Raw genomic sequence first — 19,248 nt, 5'->3', positions numbered from 1 at the left:
CCCTCCCCTGATTTTGTGTTAAACACTCTACAATAAAGCTTTCTTAGTGTCCAACAAGCTTTCTCTGCCCTTGACATTGTTCTGAACACCTCCAAAACAACAGTCATGTGGTTTGGTAAGAAGAATGCCACTCTCCCCACATGTGTGATTACTACATCTGAGGGTTTAGAGCTCGAGGTAGTCACCTCATACAATAGTATGGCTAGACGGTACACTGTCCTTTTCTTTGCAAAAATCAAAGTTGCAGACTAAAGTTAATTCTATACTTGGTTCCTCTATCGTAATCGCTCCTCTTTCACCCCAGCTGCTTAACTAACCCTGATTCAGATGACCACCCTATCCATGCTAGATTACGGAGTTGTAATTTATAGATCGGCAGGTAAGGGTGCTCTCAAGCAGCTAGATATTCTCTACCCTTTGGCCATAAGATTTGTGACCAATGTTCATCATAAGACACATCATTGCACTCTATAATCATCTGTAAACTGGTCATCTCTGTATACCCGTCGCAAGACCCACTGGTTGATGCTTATTTATAAAACCCTCTTAGGCCTCACTTCCCCCTATCTGAGATATCTACTGCAACCCTCATCCCCCACATACAACTGTTCAAACCACCGCATCTGCCTATGTCTGCATTCTGCATCTGCGGTGGAAGGTGACCGAGCTACAGTGGTGTTGGTCAGACCGTGAGACATCTTCTCATGAAAATGTTTGTAGCGTCCGAACGGTTTGGCCTAGAAGCTATTATGACCACACTATGTAAAGGGGAGAATCTTACAAACGCGATGGTTTTCCATTTTGCTCTATGACCCCCACAAGTGTCACGGGACGGTAACCCATACAAACAAATTGAAGTATGGAGGTAGTTTTGTGCTAACAAAAATAAGGTGTTATAAAATGTGACAAAAAAAGTGTATTTCCTGAGCTTTGTCCTATATCTGTCACGAGTCTGACCGAGGGTGGCTCCCCTTCCCCGTCGGGTGTCGCTCGGCGGTCGTCGTCGGCCGGGCCTATTAGCTACCACTGATTGTCTTTCCTCCCCCTCCTTGTATGTTTATTGTTAGCACCTGTTAGTGAGTCATTAGTTGGGCTTTATTAGACAGCCGGCGCACCTGTTTCTTTGTGCGGGATTAATTATTGTGACCTTTGGTTATGTAGTAGAGGAACGTGTTTGTTCCTGGTCGTGTATTCTGCTGTACTGTTTTCGTCCCCCGTGTTTGGGGCATTCGCTTTTGAGCACCCAGTGTTGCGTGAGTATATTAAAGAGCACAGTATTGCACTCTCTGTTTCCTGCGTCTGACTCCACACCCACGACACCCGGAGCGTTAGAATATCTCCTTGATATAGGACAGACACTTCAAAACCTTATTCCTCATGATAAATTTGTTTGACTATCTTTTGTGCCATTTATGAATGTGTTATTCAATGTGTTTCCATGGGCTATAGTAGAAAAGGCCAAATTCAATATTTTATCACAACGGCTTAGACTGTGTGATGACAGGTGATGCACAGCCATAACAAATTATGATCAATAACATCAAGGGCTGCACTGAAATCTAACAATACAGCACCAACTATCATCTTATTATCCACATTTATTTTAGCTAATCATTAGTCATCTGAGTCAGTGCAATACAAGTTGAGTGCCCTTTCCTGTATGTAAGTCAGGGAAGGGCACTCAATAGCATTGTATTTGTTCAAACACAATTCTCTCCATCAGATGACTAAGAACAGGCAGCAAACTGTTTGGGTGGCTGTTAGAACCAGTAAAGGGTGCCTTAACATTTTTAGGTGGTGGAATTACTTTGGCTTTGGTTAACCTATTGACACGTAAGTTCTAAATATTAATAATGGCCCATACAGAATGAGTTCTTTTTGCATGAGGTACCAGAATTATATGATGCTGTTCTAGAATTTGTTTAATTTTGCGCTATTCTCTGCAGCCCTCACTACATCAAGACCGCATTTCCTGCTTCACATTAGACTTTATAAAATAGTATTTTTTAACCACTCAATCTCTTAACCTTTCTGCCTATTGTAGTAGCAGCAAGAATCTATAGTATTATTGATAATGATATAATTATTTATACTTTCTTCATTATATGTATTATTTTCTGAAAGAGGCCTTGGGTATTGCCCTGTCTGAATGACTGCGCATGTGAGACAGTGCGGAAAACCTGAGGTGTTAAGTCCGGTGTGTTTGATACAATAGTGGAGAGCAAACAGTGTGAGAGCAAGGTATGAGGATATATTGCATATGTCTGAGGGAAACACTGACATCCTAAATACTTTTTTACATTTTTAAAAATGTAATAAATGTATTCTCCCCACTGCTACAGCAGTGCCTAAATGTTATCATCATGTCAACATATTCTCACCACTGGACATGTAGCCCAGAGATGCCTGCGTAGTCGCCAAGCGAGGAACATATTTTGCAATCATCAAATGAGTATTATGGCTTGGATAGATTTTAGCCTGGTCGGGGCAGAGGAGAGTGAGAACAGGGTGGATAAAGTCATGTAAGCAACAAAGTGTCGTAGTTTGTTCAGATGATCTGTTGGAATGGTGTGTGCGGGTAATCAGCTATATTGTGTGCAGAGACCGTGGCATGAGTGAGGCGAGGTTGAAGGTGTAATTAGTTATTGTAAACTATGGAGCTAGACAGGATTATCTAGGTTCATGCTTTGGCATCATCTACGTGCTGAATGTTATGTGAGTGGACCAGTTATCGACTTCCTTCTAAAACGTGGTTACATTTGTATGAACTTAAAGTATTACTGACTACATTCTTGGATTAGGGAGTTTTCACTTGTCAAACATAAACAAACATGGCTCCCATCATAAAGAATTTAGCCACTGTTAGCTTAGCTGACACATATCTCTTTTCTAAACTATATTACATTTCTCCCTTGCGCTCACCAAAGATGTGGCACATTGTAAACAGGTCTAGCTGTTAGGTCATTAATAACTTATGCTTTTTGTTCTCTCAGTGCAACCTGTTATTTGGACTTATTTATGAAATGAGTTTGGATGTGGATGTGTTACATGTGATGCATGGCTGATGAAGTTCGCATTTATCTTTTACAATAAAAGTTGAAATTGAGGAATAGAGCTGCAAAGACCTTTATTTTCCATCAGTACAAAACATTGTTTAGATGCTTTGCAGACAACAATGCTGTTTAGAAGTGTTTGTTGCTACTGTTCCAATCACATACACTACATGACCAAAAGTATGTGGACTCCCGCTCGTCGAACATCTCATTTTAAAATCATAGGTATTTATATGGGGTTGGTCCCCCCTTTGCTGCTATAACAGCCTCCACTCTTCTGGGAAGGCTTTCCACTAGATTCTGGAACATCGCTGAGGGGACTTGATTCGATTCAGCCCCAAAAGCATTAGTGAGGTTGGGCACTGATGTTGTGCGATTAGGCCTTGTTCGCATTCGTGTTCCAATTCATCCCAAAGGTGTTTGATGGGGTTGAGGTCAGGGCTCTGTGCAGGCCAGTCAAGTTCTTCCCCACCAACTAGAGGTCGATCGATTAAATCAGAATGGCCGATTAATTAGGGTATTTTTGGACACCGATTTGGCAGATTTCTATATATATTTTTTTTACACCTTTATTTAACTATGCAAGTCAGTTAAGAACACATTCTTATTTTCAATGCCGGCCTAGGAACGGTGGGTTAACTGCCTTGTTCAGGGGCAGAACGACAGATTTTTACATTGTCAGCTCGGGGGATTCAATCTTGCAACCTTACAGTTAACTAGTCCAACACTCTAACCACCTGCCTGCCTCTCATTGCACTCCACGAGGAGCCTGCCTGTTACGCAAATGCAGTGAGCCAAGGTAAGTTGCTAGCTAGCATTAAACTTATCTTATAAAAAACAATCATAATCACTAGTTAACTACACATGGTTGATGATATTACTAGTTTATCTAGCGTGTCCTGCATTGCATATAATCGATGTGGTGCAATCTATGATTTGATAGAGCAGTCTGACTGAGCGATGGTAGGCACCAGCAGTCTCGTAAGCATTCATTCAAACAGCACTTTCGTGCGTTTTGCCAGCAGCTCTTTGCTGTGCTTCAAGTATTGCGCTGTTTATGACTTCAAGCCCATCAACTCCTGAGATTATGCTGGTGTAACCAATGTTAAAATATTAAGTTTAAATATAACTCTGACTTGTGTGTGGTTTGTAAACTCTCCTCATTTAGTAATACAGGAAATTAGTTGTTGAACCTAGACGTTTCCACTTCACAATAACAGCACTTTCAGTTGACTGGGGAAGCTCTAGCATGGCAGAAATTTGACGAACTGACTTGTTGGAAAGATGGCATCCTTTGACAGTGCCACATTGAAAGTCACTGAGCTTTTTGGTAAGGCCAATGTTTGTCTATGGATATTGCATGGCTGTGAGCTCAATTTATACAGCTGTCAGCAACTGGTGTGACTCAAATAGCCGAATCCACTAATTTGAAGGGGTATCCACATACTTTTGCATATATAGTGTATTTGCGATTGTACACTACAGGAACCACTCAACAATGATCACATATACAATACCGTTCAAAAGTTTGGGGTCACTTAGAAATGTCCTTGTTTTTAAAAATAAAATAAAAAATGTCCATTAAAATAACATCAAATTGATCACAAATACAGTGTAGACATTGTTAATGTTGTAAATGACTATAAACAGATTTTTTTAATCGAATATCTACATAGGAATATCTACAGGCTCAAAATTTCCACAAACAAAGAACTTTCTTCTGAAAATCATCAGTTTATTCTTGTTCTGAGAAAGGATGGCTATTCCATGCGAGAAATTGCCAAGAAATTGAAGATTTCGTACAGCACTGTGTACTAGTCCCTTCACATAACAGCACAAACTGTCTTTAATTCTAACCAGAATAGAAAGAGGAGTGGGAGGCCCCAGTGCACAACTGAGCAAAATGACAAGTACATTAGAGTGTCTAGTTTGAGAACAGACGCCTCACTAGTATTCGCAAAACGAGTCAATCTCAACGTCAACAGTGAAGAGGCGACTACTGACTCTGCCTTCTAGGCAGAGTTCCTCTGTCCAGTGTCTGTGTTCTTTTACCCATCTTAATCTTTTATTTTTATTGGCCAGTCTGATGTATGGCTTTTTCTTTGCAACTCTGCCTAGAAGGCCAGCATCCTGGAGCCACCTGACCTTTTTTGGATACTTTCTTTGAATTGTTCTATTAATCTACGATCCAGGGGGCTCTAACAGGTCTCACAGTTAGCATCTTAACAGGTTTGTCAATAATTGGCTAAAATAATTTAACAAATATGGCTCTGAATATACGTGTATATATATATATATCAAACAGTCCATTTATATTTTGTAACGGGGCTATACATTTGGGTGAGGTTTTTTCTCGCCTAATAAAATTAAACCATCTAGTGTTCAGCAAAATAACAACACAATGTCAAATACAGTAGTTCGTCCTTTAAAAGTTGCAGCACAGCTTGCATGGTGCCGCAGAACTCCATGGCACGTTATTTAATTGTCAAACACTGGTACCATTAATGCTAGTTAGTGCCTGTTTGACCACCAGAGGGCATCTTTGAGAAGCATTTGAAAGCCTTCAATATTGGCTGTCCATCGAGAATTTAAAACCTTTTTTTGCAAGAACATAGAATATGGGACTGATTTTTAGAATTTTTTCTTAATTAATTAGATTAATATTATGGTGTTTCTATTCCAAGAAAAACAATAAAAACTCTAGGTTTCCATTACGATGGAACGGAAAATATGGCACTGCACAAAACGATGGTTAGGAGTAGGCTACAGTACTGGACAATTTAGCTAAAGAATACCCCTGTCGTGCGGGCACATGGGAAACAGAGGTTCAATTCCCTGACGGGGAGGAAAGAGTAGGCTGTCCTTGTAAATAAGAATTTGTTCTTAATAACCTCTTGAAACTAGGGGGCACTATTTTTATTTTGGGAAAAATAACGTTCACAAAGTAAACCGCCTATGTCTCAGGAACAGATGCTAGAATATGCATATAATTGACAGCTTAGGATAGAAAACACTGTCAAAATATTGTCTGTGAGTATAACAGAACTGATATTGCAGGCGAAAGCCTAAGAAAAATCCAATCAGGAAGTGACTCATGTTTTGAAACCGTTGTGTTCCTATGCACCCCTATTGGTCACTGAAAGGGATATCAACCAGATTCATTGCATTGCATTGTGACGTAGTTTCACGCCTTTATGTTGAAGAATGAGCGTAAACGACTGCATTGCGTAAGTGGCCAGCTGAGGGCTCTCAGAGTCTTAGAGGTTATGGTGCATTTTTTTCAACTTTTTGATAAAAAGCATGCAAAATTTCAACATCCTGCTACTCATGCCAGGAATATAGTATATGCATATGATTAGTATGTGTGGATAGAAAACACTCTGAAGTTTATAAAATAGGTTAAATCATGTCTGTGAATATAACAGAACTTGTGTAGCAGGCAAAACCCCAAGGAAAAACTGTTCAGAAAAAGAAAAAAAATCCCTCTGCCAGTTCCCTGTATTGTCTATGTCAAGGGAAATTAGATAGCGCCCAGTTTACAGTTCCTACAACTTCCACACGATGTCGCCAGTCTTGGGAATTGGGTTGAAGTTAATCCTTGGTGAAATGAAGAATAGGCACTTCCTGTCAGAGGTTACACTGTGGATAGTTGTGAAAGAGAGAAAATCGTCCATGATTTGTTGACTTGCTGCTATTGAATACAGATCGCCCCGTCATCAATTTGATCGATTATTAACGTTTACAAATACCTAAAGTTGGATTACAATAGTAGTTTGAAGTATTTTGGCAAAGTTTATAGGCAACTTTTGAAATTTTTTGTAATGACGTTGCGTTTTGGAAAGCTGTTTTTTTCTGGATCAGACAGGCTTTATAAATGGGTACATTTTGGGTATACATGGACGGAATTAATCGAAAAAAAGAACCAATTGTGATGTTTATGGGACATATTGGAGTGCCAACAAAGAAGCTCGTCAAAGGTAATGCATATTTTATTTCAGCGTTTTGTGTAGCGCCGGCTATGCTAATTATTTTGAGAGACGCTAGCAGGAGAGACGCTAGCGTCTCTATAGCCATAAGAGGTTAAAGACTATCAGAAAGAATGTTGGTACTTATTTATTTTGATCCAAAGCCATGAATGAGTGAGTCACTCTGGTTTATGTAGGTATATGACTGTGTCATCAAAATAATATTTGGAAAGGCCAAAACATTTATTTCTGTTTTCAGATAGAGAGAAACGCTGGGCCAATTGTGTGCCGCCCATAAAGCCCCAAAAATAGCCCAGCTAATAGCCATAACGTGACCGTGTGTTTTTGAAAGGTTTTTCCAGTAAGCAACCATTTGTTTATCTTCATTAGACAACTTTGCTCCAATATTTCTGCAACTCAGTGATATTTATTCTGATAGTAATTTGTTATGGATCCATAACTATATAAACATCGGCATTTTGAAAGAGTATATTTGTCATTATTTTATTAACGAAAGCATAAAGAGGTTGATGAAGAAATACAGTACTGTACCGTATATGCTTTTACATTTGGATAATAAATAATTTTGAAGATATAAGCCACCTGCATTTGTTTATTAGGCTTTAGCAGAACAGCATAACGGTCCGGACGGCCCTTGCTGTGCCCGGGGAGCAGTTGGTCAAGTTCTGTTGTCAGAAGAGGAATGGAAATGTCCGGGTGAACCGACGACCTGATGAACTCGCCAGGTATGTTGACTCTGCCTGTCGGAGGTGGAGTTCCAGAGCTCACAGGTGTGCCTGGAATGGATTGTGACTCCATCTCATTCCTTGCCCTCTTCAACGCGTCATTCACGGCCTGTCTCTCCACCAATGCTGCCTGGCTCTGGACCAATGCATCAGCTGTCGCCTGTATCTCTGCCCTCTGATTATGTTTCTCTTTCTGCTGGTCTGCCTTCAATGACTCAATCTCAGCCTTCTAAGTTTGAATCTGATCCATGTGCACCTTCATCAGATGAGCAGAAAGGTACCAGCCTGAGCCCCCTTCGATTACAGTAGTCTATGATAGAAATGGTAGATCAATTAAAAACTTCTTAGGAATCAAATCCCTTTAGCAGGATTGATTTGACAACATCCGGTGAAATGGCATAGCGTCAAATTAAAATTAAATAACTATAAATATTGAACTTTCTTGAAATCACAAGTGTAATACATAAAAATAAAGCTTAACTTCTTGTTAATCCAGCCACCATGTCAGATTTCAAAAAGGCTTTACGGCGGGAGGTGCGATACGAAAGTCAGAAATAACGATATAATTCATGCCTTACCTTTGAAGATCTTCTTCTGTTGGCATTCCAATATGTCCCTGAAACATCACAATTGGTCCTTTTGTTCGATAGATTACTTCGTTATATCCCCAAGATATCCATTTATTTGGCGCGTTTGATTCAGAAAATACATCGGTTCCAACTCGCCCAACATGACTACAAAGTATCTAATAAGTTACCTGTAAACTTTGTCCAAACATTTCAAACAACTTTCCTAATCCAACTTTAGGTATTTTAAAACGTAAATAATCAATCCAATTTAAGACGGAATATACTGTGTTCAATAGCGGATAAAATTAAAGTGGAGTGAGTTCCAGGATGCGTGCACCAAACAAAAAAGTACACTTGGCTTGACACTCAGAAAGGAAAGGGTTGCTTCTTCATTTCTCAAAGGAAAAACATCAACCAATTTCTAAAGACTGTTGACATCTAGTTGAAGCCATAGGAACTACAACCAAGTGCCTCATAAATCTAGTTCCCCATAGAATTGGTTTTTTAAACACAGTGATCTCAAAAGTTATTTTTCCTGGAAGCTTTGTCCTCGGGGTTTCGCCTGCCAAATAAGTTATGTTATACTCATAGACATGATTTAAACAGATTTAGAAACGTTAGAGTCGCTCCTATCTAAATCTACCAATTATATGCATATCCAAGCTTCTGGGCCTGAGAAACAGGCAGTTTACTTTGGGCACGCTTTTCATCTGGACGTAAAAATACTAGCCCAAAGAGGATTTATTAAGAATGAAAAGTGACTCCAACACAAAAATGCTGCATACACATTTATTTAATCTATCAAAACTAACCGCTTTCTTGGCAAACATGCGTTTTCTTTTGGTGCGGCCCGTTTTCCAGCCCTTTGTCCACTGATCTCCACGGATCGTTGTTGGCATGTTTGTATGCTCTGCAAAAACGTCCACATTTTGAGTAAACAATCATTTATAAAAATATAGATTTTTATTTAACCTTTATTTAATTATTGATTACACAGTATGCCTACACATTGATAGGCTATATACATTTTTTTTTAAAGAAATGCACTGAAACCAAAATACCTTTAATTTGGTGATCTCTCAGCTCCGACTCATTTTCAAGTCCTCTCGTGGTTACGGTTCTAACCCTGGTACGGGTAGCACCATAGAAAGAATCTGGCTTCATGAAAACAACGTCCATTCTGTCTGTTCTCTTTGGTCGCAATGTCATTTTTTGCAGGTGGGGGGGTTCACTTTCTAAAATCCTGTTTTCAAAATCACACCAGCTGTCCATCACTGCTGTAAATAAAAACACAGCATCTTGTTTACATTCTTTATTGTAACCACAATGTCACAAATAATTTGTATCTAGTTTTTGTAAGGTTTCCAATTACTTTTAGAGTTCGGGATTTACAAATGTGTGCTTTTCATGTAATTTTCATTCAATCCAGTTCGGATTTAAGTTGAACATTTGAGTAAAGCCTTTAATGAGAGGCCTAATTCTTTAATATTTAATCATATCGCCCCCCCCCCGAATTCATATCTAAGTGGCATTTCTCACACCATTATTAGTTACATTGTTTTAGTTTGAACGGCGGACTGGTTATAAGAACAGCGGGAACGTTTCCTTAGTCAGTGCCATTATTAGCGCAATGCCACTTAAAGTGTTGCTTTGTGCTACCCAGTGGGTCAGGGTGGGGGTCCACCCCCTCACCCTTCCTCTTCCTCCCTTCTCCATGGGCTAGGTCCGTCTTCTGTGCGTGGCTCTGCAACCCATCCCGTGCCCCCAGCCCTCGTGCCTTGAACCTTGCACGCCCACCACTGTTTCAGTGGATACAGCTGGAGAACTGCAAGGCAATCCCATTGTGCCCCACTGGGAGCCATGACCAAAATATATTGTCCTGCTAACAACGTGGTTAATAATTTAGCTGTGAGAATGTCCAAGGGGCTTTTATATAATTCTAAATTAATAATAATAAAAATAGCTTTGGTTAAAAAAAATACCAATAATTGATTGATGATTTAGTTTTCAATTTAGTTAGATTTAGTTTTCAAAAAATTGAAAATGAGCGAGAAAAATGTAAAATGAGCGAGAAAAAGGCCATTCTTGAACATGGGGTGAGATATTGTTTCTAATTTGTAAATAAAGCCAGTTTGTTATTTTGAATGATTTATTTCTGTTTTTAGAGGGAGAAAAACCAAAAACCTACAATCATCTCATGGGTCTCTCAGTCAAGGACAGCACAAGTATTGAACCAGCATCTGTAGCAACACAGCTTGCACTGGTATGCAGTGTCTTTGACCACTGTGCCACTCTGGCACTGTACAACATGACTGGGCGGGAGTGGGCTACAGTACAACAGTATGAGAAAAGTAGTCCTAACAAAAATAAAATAATAAAAACCTTAGTCTAACAACAGTTTTAGTAAGTAGTCCTGAAGTCTTGCACAGTAATCAGTTTCTATTTAGGTTTATGTTGCCCATTCATTGTCAGTGAGAGACACAGTAGGACCCAAAAGCATAATCAGTCATAACCCCTTGCGCTGGTCTGGAGCAATGAAGTAGTGATGCAGGATAGCGGTCTAAACCACAAATGTCCTCTAAATCCTGCAGCATAATCTCAAAACTTCTAGTGGATCAACCAATGTATAGGTAACCTAGTCAAATAATTAACATCCAATCATATTAATCGTTACTCTCTCGCGGGAATTTCACTAACAGTCCGTATATAGCCAAACGTAACTGCTGCTCATGCCGTTTGCTCGAGGATTGATCAATTGTTAAAAAAGTAAGGCCCGTGTGCATAGAGACACATACCAGCTCTACTGGTAGTACTGATACTACCATCAGTACTACACCTGCACCTACCGACGACACAAGTTGTTCTGCTTCCACGAGCACATCCAAAATTAGCATCGGTAACTCATTTGTTGTTAGCCCAACTAGCATGGACACTAACCGTTGTGAATCTGATGCAGCCGAAGAGCTACTGCCTCCTTACCCGTGAAAACACCAAACATCAGACAGGGAACGTTGGACCATCGAAGAGGAGCAAATATGATGAGAACTACATTGATTTGGGGTTCACTTAAACTGAGAGTAGTGCCTTTCCTCGCAACTCGATGAAACCTTCAATCTTGCGCAGACATTTAGAAACAAAACATGCCAATTAGAAGAAAAAAAATTGAGCGAGAATTAAGACGACTTCGAGTAGTAAGACATGTATGAAAGCAACAGATACCATTAACAACAGGGGGCTAGAAGCGTCTTATATGGTGAACTATTCTTCCTGCTGCTGCGGATATGGCTGGGATAATGCTAGGGGAAAAGGCCCAAAAAACTATACAGACAATGCCTTCATCAAACAACACTGTTTCACGACGCATCAGTGACATGGCAGGAGATGTTTGGAAACAATTACTGTTTTGCATACAAGCCAGTGAATTCTATGTGTTACAGTTGGATGAGGCAACAGACTTGGCAGGCCTCGCACAGCTCCTGGTATATGACAGTTACTTTTATGGGGGGTCAATTAAGGAAGATCTTCTTCTGCACACCACTGGAAACCAGTACTGGACAGCTTTGTGACATCAAATGGTCTTTGGTGGTCAAGATGTGTTGATAACAGTATTGTTCAATCAATGAAGCATGCCATTTCAGTGTAAAAACAAAAAAAGTTATGGATTTGTGGAAGAGATTTGACGCCCCTGATTGTGAACCACTTTCTAAAAGTGTCATTATCGAAAACATTCTTAGTGTGTCAAATTCATTAACCTACCGATTAAGAAATGTTACCCGAACCGTAAGTGAAACCTGAGAAGGGCTAAACATTGAATCCTTCCGGATGCCTCCTCTTGTTTCGACAAATTCTGCAAGGAAACATGCACATTTGACTCAGACCCAGGTGTGTTAGAGACTGACACTAAGTGATAATTTAAACATTGGCTAAGTAATTCTATTACATTCAATTCCATTCTACTATGATTATCAATTAACCTTTTCAGTAGCAGTTGGAATACATCCACATTGTTGGAAATAGAAGAACAACAGCTTTCCAGACAGACATGAAACATCTTGAGTGGTAGGCTGCAGGCCAAAGGTAGACTTGAAGGGTGTGCGTCTCCTAAGCTCTTCACTTGCTCTACATGGGCTTGCAGTCCAGTGCCCAGAGATGGAATGCAACCGGAACACAGAGGAGCGTGAGCCCTTGTGGAGAGACTGGAAATGCAATCTCTCAAGTAGCACACACACAATTATGAAGGACACTGGCCACTGGAAAGCTTAGATAATTCTCTTCAATGCATGTTCATAGCCACATTTTTAGAAATGTTCCAGCGGGTGAAATAATATATGGGTCACCATCAGAGGAGGCTGGTAGGAGGAACAATAGGAGGACGGGTTCATTGTAATGGCTGGAATGAAATAAATGGAATGGTATTAGACATATGGAAACCACATCTTTGACTCTGTTCCATTTATGTACATGCCTAGAAGAGTATATGCCTAGAACCTATGAGACTAGCTCAATAAGCTCTGTACCATTTACGTATTCAAACATTTCTTACAGTACAGTACTCCTCATTTCAAACTTTCCCAAAGTTCTCTAGGCCAATCAATATCAGTTGTAACATTAACTTACCATATGTAGCCATCTTTGCACGTATGCCTCACAGATTTCTTGAGCAGGCCTTTCTTCTGGAGGTATTTGATAACCTTTCTTTTTTGTTTTTTTGTTGTTTTTTTGCTGACAATATATCACTTAGCACACGAGCCATGTTCAATTCATAATCCTTGGGTCAGGTAAAAACAGTATTTGATTTGGGCGCTTACTGAGTTTAAATTTGTATCCAGCTGGAAATTGTAGAAATTGTTGTGAAATACCCACGTGTAGGAAATTGTAGTAATGTTACTCAGCAAAACAAAATTCACACTTGTTCTCATGTTGTTGAAAGACAAAAGCACAGTGACAGTCAACGTTGACCAAGGACAACTGAGGTAAACAAATAGTAATATTTGTAGTTCAAACATTGAATTGAAATCAGGGGCTCCCGTGTGGCGCAGCGGTCTAAGGCACTGCATCTCAGTGCTCGAGGTGTCACTACAGACACCCTGGTATGAATCCAGGCTGTATCACAACCACCTGTGATTGGGAGTCCCATAGGGCAGTGCACAATTGTCCCAGCGTTGTCCAGGTTTGCCAAGTGTAGGCCGTCATTGTAAATAAGAATTTGTCCTTAACTGACTTGCCTGCTTAAGTAAAAAAAAAAAAGCCTTGATAATCACTGTGTTTCATGTGACATCTCAGTGCAAGTAAGGTACCTTTTGTGGGACCATCTTGCTCTCGGTCCCAGCCTGTCATTAGCAACATTGCTACCTAGACACTGTAGCTAGCTAGCTAATGTTAGCTAAGGACTAAGTGACATAGCTTGTATTTAGCTGGTTTATACAAACAGTAGCTAGCTAGTTGTATTTTGTGAATTATACTATATTCACTTGCTTTATTATCTAGCTAATAATGTAACAGATACAAAAGGCATGTTAATCGTTGTCATAGCAGGATAAGCCAGTTTGCTGACAGTGGTTGTTAGGCCAGCCAGCTTACATTGGTTGTCCAACTGTCAGCTAACTTTTTTATGGCTACCTAACTACAGCATGTAGCTAGCTAATTACATTATAATATCATTAGCTAGGAGCCTGGCTATAGCTTGGCAATGTATAGCCATTTGCCATGTTTAGCCTGGCTATAGCTTGGCCATGTGCTTAATATAATAGTCTGGATCTAATGTAGATGTCCTTCATACGCAAATGTAAAGTACCTAGCCTGTGCAGTGGCCTAGTTAGCTAGCTAGCAAGCAAGCTCAGTTAATAAGCTAACTAAGGTTAATGTTACTAGCTAGGCTAGTCTACGGCCAGTGTGGTGCTAGCTAAGGTTAGCTTAGCCAAACCATATGCTGGTAGTTACTGTTTGCTAGACAAGCTGGTTGCTTTAGCTTGCTAGCTAGTTGTATGCCATAGCTCTAGCCTGCTCATTAGAAGTTGTTACCAACATTGTATTTACTTAAGAAGTGATATACCAATTTCCACATAATAACCTAAGACTACCAAAATGATATACAATGTCTACATATCACATAGGAGCTATTACTGTATATCTTTAATTACGTATGCATTCCTACAGTAAAACCTGATCTATTAATATAATTGGCCTTAGAATTATTATGTAGTGTTGTACCATAGCTAGAATGAATACCTGCAATTACATAAAAGTACAGTTTAGTACCTATTTAGATGAGTTTGTTACACCCTTAGGGATTCTGCAAACCATGTTTGTATGTCCCACACATTTATAATGCATTCCTTTAGGAGTGCATGACACATTTTCCAATGGTACTTCTGTTTACATTGAAAATCTGTTCTTTGTTCATTCATAGAATGTCAGGTAAAAGAACTTACAAACAATACAAGAAGATGGCTTCGTCAGGAGAGGATGATGCCATAACCGATGTGGTAGTTACCGAGATCCCTGAGCAAGAGATACAGGAACCAACTGTGGTTGCTGTAGATTATGTAAGTAGTCGGTAAGTATTGCTTGATTCATCATAATTTTTGGTTCCAGTGGAAACAAAAATACAATTCGTTTTGGAAAAAAGTTTAATATCTGACCGACCAAAGCACCAGAATGTTGGCTAATTGATATTGTTTATGTGACGAGTCTGTAATATTGACACTGCAAAGTGATAGCTAGTAGGTAGAACCTTTTATAAGCTTCAGTTCATATTTCAGTTCAAGTGCAGCAACAACAAATTGATCAGAGAGGGTGGTGGGAGCCTCGCCCCATGCAAATACTTACCCCTTTTCACACCAATAACCAGGGTTTTACCCTGTATATTTCAAGTGGGTTTAACCCGTGTCAGACCCATTCATACTAAATCTACGACACAGGTAATAAGCATGCAGGGCCGTTCATGGAAAATACCTGTTCAGCACACAGGTAGCGCTGTTGCGCTTGGACATTGCTGACTACGGATCAGTGAACACAGATCGACCCATACATACTAATGCCTCACCCATGTTTTACACCCATGTTATTACAGTAGGTAGGCTCTAAATCGATCTTGATTATTTGTGTTTTCAATATTGCGGAGGAAAGAATGGTTATCTGACCTGTTTTTGTGTATCACAGATCTATCTGTGCTTCAGCCATGCTATAAACTATAAAAAGTTGGTTGGGGATCCCTGCTGTAACCAATCATCTGTTGGCTGACATCTGTCTTTGTTTCTCCCTTTACTGTAGGACAAGGTGGTCAGACTCTCTCCCTAGGACCAAGTCCTGCCTCCTCTGTCGGGAAGTTTATTTGCATTGTTTAATGGCATCTTTAAAGTTTTGTTTTAAAGTAAGGGACAGAACTTTCACCTTTAGGACAAGAGGGTCAGACTCCCTCCCTAGGACAACCAAGTCCTGCCTCATCTGTTGGTCAGTGTGTTTGTATTGTTTAATGACATCTTTAAACAATTGTTCTGTAGAATACCTTATAACGTTGTGACGAATGCCCTTTGTTTGAATTTTAAAATCTGTATCAAGTCCCTCTGACCATACAACTGAAAATATGAAAATTGAGATGTTGAAGATGAAGAAGATCAAGATGGTGCCTTTGGCTAACATTAGCCTGAATACTTTACTGTAGGACAAGTGGGTCAGACTCTCTCCCTAGGACCAAGTCCTGCCTCCTCTGTCTGTAAGTTTATTTGCATTGTTTAATGGCATTTAAAAAAAATTGTGTCAGGGACCGAGAACTTTCACATACAATAACATTGATAGTAATTAAGAGGACAATAATGATGATAGCTACAAGTTTGACTCTAGAGCTGTGTCTCTAAAACTTACTAGCTGTTAAATCATTCCTCTGACCTTGGTTCCTCAAACAGGGTTTAAGAAGTCTTTCGTAAGTGTCTTGGTTTTGTTCTCAACAAATTAGGCAAATGTGACGACTTGATTCGGTCTTATGTAGCAAAATTTGAAATTGTGTTTTTTACATTGGAGACTCAAAAATAGTATATCATACACTACAGTTGATTAAAAATGGGAAAGTAATTCTGCTTTGAAAGTTAATATACTTGTAAGCTCACTTTTAAAAAATGTCCTTGAATATTTGGTACACTTACTGGAGAGCTCCTCTTTGTCTACACCCATTCAACATTGTTCACAGGCTCTTAAGCTCATTAACAGCAGTCAAGCGCCCAAGCTTACTGGCTAACGTTGGCTAGCTACTTCCAAACACAAATGAGAGAACAGCTCACTCTGACCCGTTTACTCGCCCTTTTTTTCCTTGACGGACACTGATGACATTAAGAACAAAGACACCATCGAAGTTGCTTACCTTGACCCTCCCCCTCCAAGTATCTACCATGTTATCGGATGGCACCTGCTCCTCTGGGTCCCGTGACACTGTGATATGGTCCTCTCCACTATGCTTCCTCCAATACTCAGTACGTCAACAGTGTGTCACTACATCAGAGTACGCAGCTGTATGCTGGAAACACTTGGTTTGTTATTATAACTAAAACATAACCAAACTTTGATAAACATAAATACAAAACTTATTTTTGCATGGATTCTGTGACGCGGTTAGCTTTTAAGAGCTAGGGCCGCTATTTCTTGTCGTAGAGTCCCGCTTAACTGACAGGTTAAAGTCTGCTTGAAAGAGCCACTAACCTAGCTAAGCTGCTAGCGTTAGCCGTCAAGCTAACGAAGTTGGTCCCAGATGAGTATTCCAATGGAGCCCTCTTTGTCTAGAGAAGTAAATGAACAGTTCCCTTTGCTGTAGGAGATGTATCTACTACGCTTTGTTTTGGGACAAACTGGATCACTCAGAGTTCCAATGCCACAACTGTTTGCTTGACGAAGATTATAGGCTTAAGGGGGCTTCCTTGATCACGCAGGTCGCCTGCCTACGTAAGAAATCTGTGCCGGTGGCTGGACGGAATTCGCACATGCAATTCCGTTATTCCGACTGGCCGGTGTTGCCCAGAGTTCGTTCACCAGGGAAGCCATCTCGTGCCTCTCCTCCCCCATATCTGATAGCGGAGAAGAAGGAGCACAGCCAGAGGAGCATGGCAATAAACGATGGTCGTATGTCACGAGCCGTGGAACCTGAAGTCAGTGGTCTCCGGCAAAATTGTCTACACTCCCAACGAAAGGCCCGGAGCAGTTAATAGTTTCGCTGCCCTGGAGCCTGATCTTCCTGCACCTTCGTCGCTAGGGATACCTGTGTCTGCGGCCACTGTGCCTACTCCTACTCTTTCCCCTACGATTCGAAATTGACGTCGACAACCTTCTGTTCCTGCTCTGGAACGAGCGGGGCTTCTCCATCTATCGGAGGCCTGCATCATCCTTGAAGCGTGGGAGTGTGCAGATTTCCTCGTCCTTCTCACCAGCCGTGATTTTGGGCAGCTCCATGGTAAGAAATGTTACTGTTCCTGGTGCAAAACCAGTGTCCTACCCATGTGCCTATGAACCAGATTTTGCTGTTGTCACTGTAGGAAGTCCACTGTGTGCAGCTCACCCTACACTTACATAAATAAACATGAGAATTTCTACTTCTGCTAAGCTTCCCAGTAAAACAATGAAAATAAGCAAGCATCCCAGGAAAGTGCTCAAAATAGCCAACGTTAACATATGTAGCTTAAGAAACAAGATTAATGAAATGAATAACTTGCTAGTAAGAGATGACGTTCATATTCCTGAAACTCACTTAGACCAGTGGTTCCCAAACATTTTATAGTCCTGTACCCCTTCAAACATTCAACATCCAGCTGCGTAACCCCTCTAGCAGCAGGGTCTGCTCACTTTCAAATGTTTTTTGTTGTTGCCATCATTGTATTCCTGCCACACACTATACGATACATTTATTAAACATTAGAATGAGTGTGAATTGTCACAACCCAGCTCGTGAGAAGTGACAAGGAGCTCTTATAGGACCAGGGCACAAATAATAAAAAATTATCAATAATTTTGCTCTTTCTTTAACCATTTTACATATAAAACCTTATTCACAATTTTCGATGAACAAATAACTCACCACGCGTTAATGAGAAGGGTGTGCTTGAAAGGATGCATATAACTCTGCAATGTTGGGTTGTATTGGAGAGAGTCTCAGTCTTAAAATCATTTTCCACACACAGTCAGTCCATGTATTTAGTTTTTATTGCTAGTGAGGGCCGAGAATCCACTCTCACATACTGTAGATATGTGGTTTCAAAGGGAATCAGTGTCTTAACAGAGTGTCTGGCAGTGGCTTCTGATTAAATTAAATTTTCACAGAACCGCTTGTTGCAATTTCAATGAGGCTCTCTTGTTCAGATATCAGTAAGTGGACTGGAGGCAGGCCATGAAAGGGATAACGAATCCAGTTGTTTGAGTCATCGGTTTCAGGAAAGCACTTGCGTATTTGCACACCCAACTCACTCAGATGCTTCGCTATATCACATTTGACATTATCCGTAAGCTGGAGTTCATTTGCACACAAAAAAACATACAATGATGGAAAGACCTGTGTGTTGTCCTTGTTATTGCAGACAGAGAAGAGCTTCAACTCTGTAATCAAAGCCTCAATTTTGTCCCGCACATTGAATATACAGTGGCTTGCGAAAGTATTATTTTCCTATTTTGTTTCCTTACAACCTGCTATTAAAATACATTTTGGGGGGGGTTGCTTAATTTGATTTACACAACATCCCTACCACTTTGAAGATGCAAAATATGTTTTAATTGGGAAACAAACAATGAAATAAAACAATGAAAACTTGAGTGTGCATAACTATTCATCCCCCCCCCCCCCCCCCAAATTCAATACTTTGTAGAGCCACCTTTTGCAACAATTACAGCTGCAAGTCTCTTGGAGAATGTCTCTATAAGCTTGGCACATCTAGCCACTGAG

The 19,248-nt window shown here is 40.2% G+C and overlaps 1 protein-coding gene and 1 long non-coding RNA gene across 3 annotated transcripts in view; one reads left to right on the top strand and one right to left on the bottom strand.

Moving 5' to 3' along the window:
* The window catches only part of cpn1 (carboxypeptidase N, polypeptide 1), a 150,797-nt gene that overhangs the window by 39,128 nt on the left and 92,421 nt on the right, over positions 1 to 19,248 (bottom strand). Inside the window, exons 6-7 of one of the 2 annotated variants that reach the window (XM_031798902.1) lie at positions 9,395 to 9,610; positions 9,146 to 9,243 (exon numbers count right to left, since the gene is read on the bottom strand). The exons of the other annotated variant lie outside the window; for it this stretch is intronic. Coding sequence (XP_031654762.1) covers positions 9,146 to 9,243; positions 9,395 to 9,610 — 314 coding nt within the window. The remainder of the gene's footprint in view (positions 1 to 9,145; positions 9,244 to 9,394; positions 9,611 to 19,248) is intronic. 2 annotated transcript variants of the gene reach the window in all.
* Positions 1,728 to 18,191, top strand: LOC116355391 (uncharacterized). The gene is made up of 3 exons (XR_004204410.1): positions 1,728 to 1,833; positions 14,743 to 14,878; positions 15,606 to 18,191. It is a non-coding gene; the product is annotated as an uncharacterized LOC116355391 (long non-coding RNA).

Source organism: Oncorhynchus kisutch, linkage group LG20 (genome assembly GCF_002021735.2).
Source record: "Oncorhynchus kisutch isolate 150728-3 linkage group LG20, Okis_V2, whole genome shotgun sequence".
Classification (NCBI taxonomy): domain Eukaryota; kingdom Metazoa; phylum Chordata; class Actinopteri; order Salmoniformes; family Salmonidae; genus Oncorhynchus; species Oncorhynchus kisutch.
Note: the sequence above shows the minus strand (reverse complement) of the source record. Positions and strands in the feature narration are given on the sequence as shown.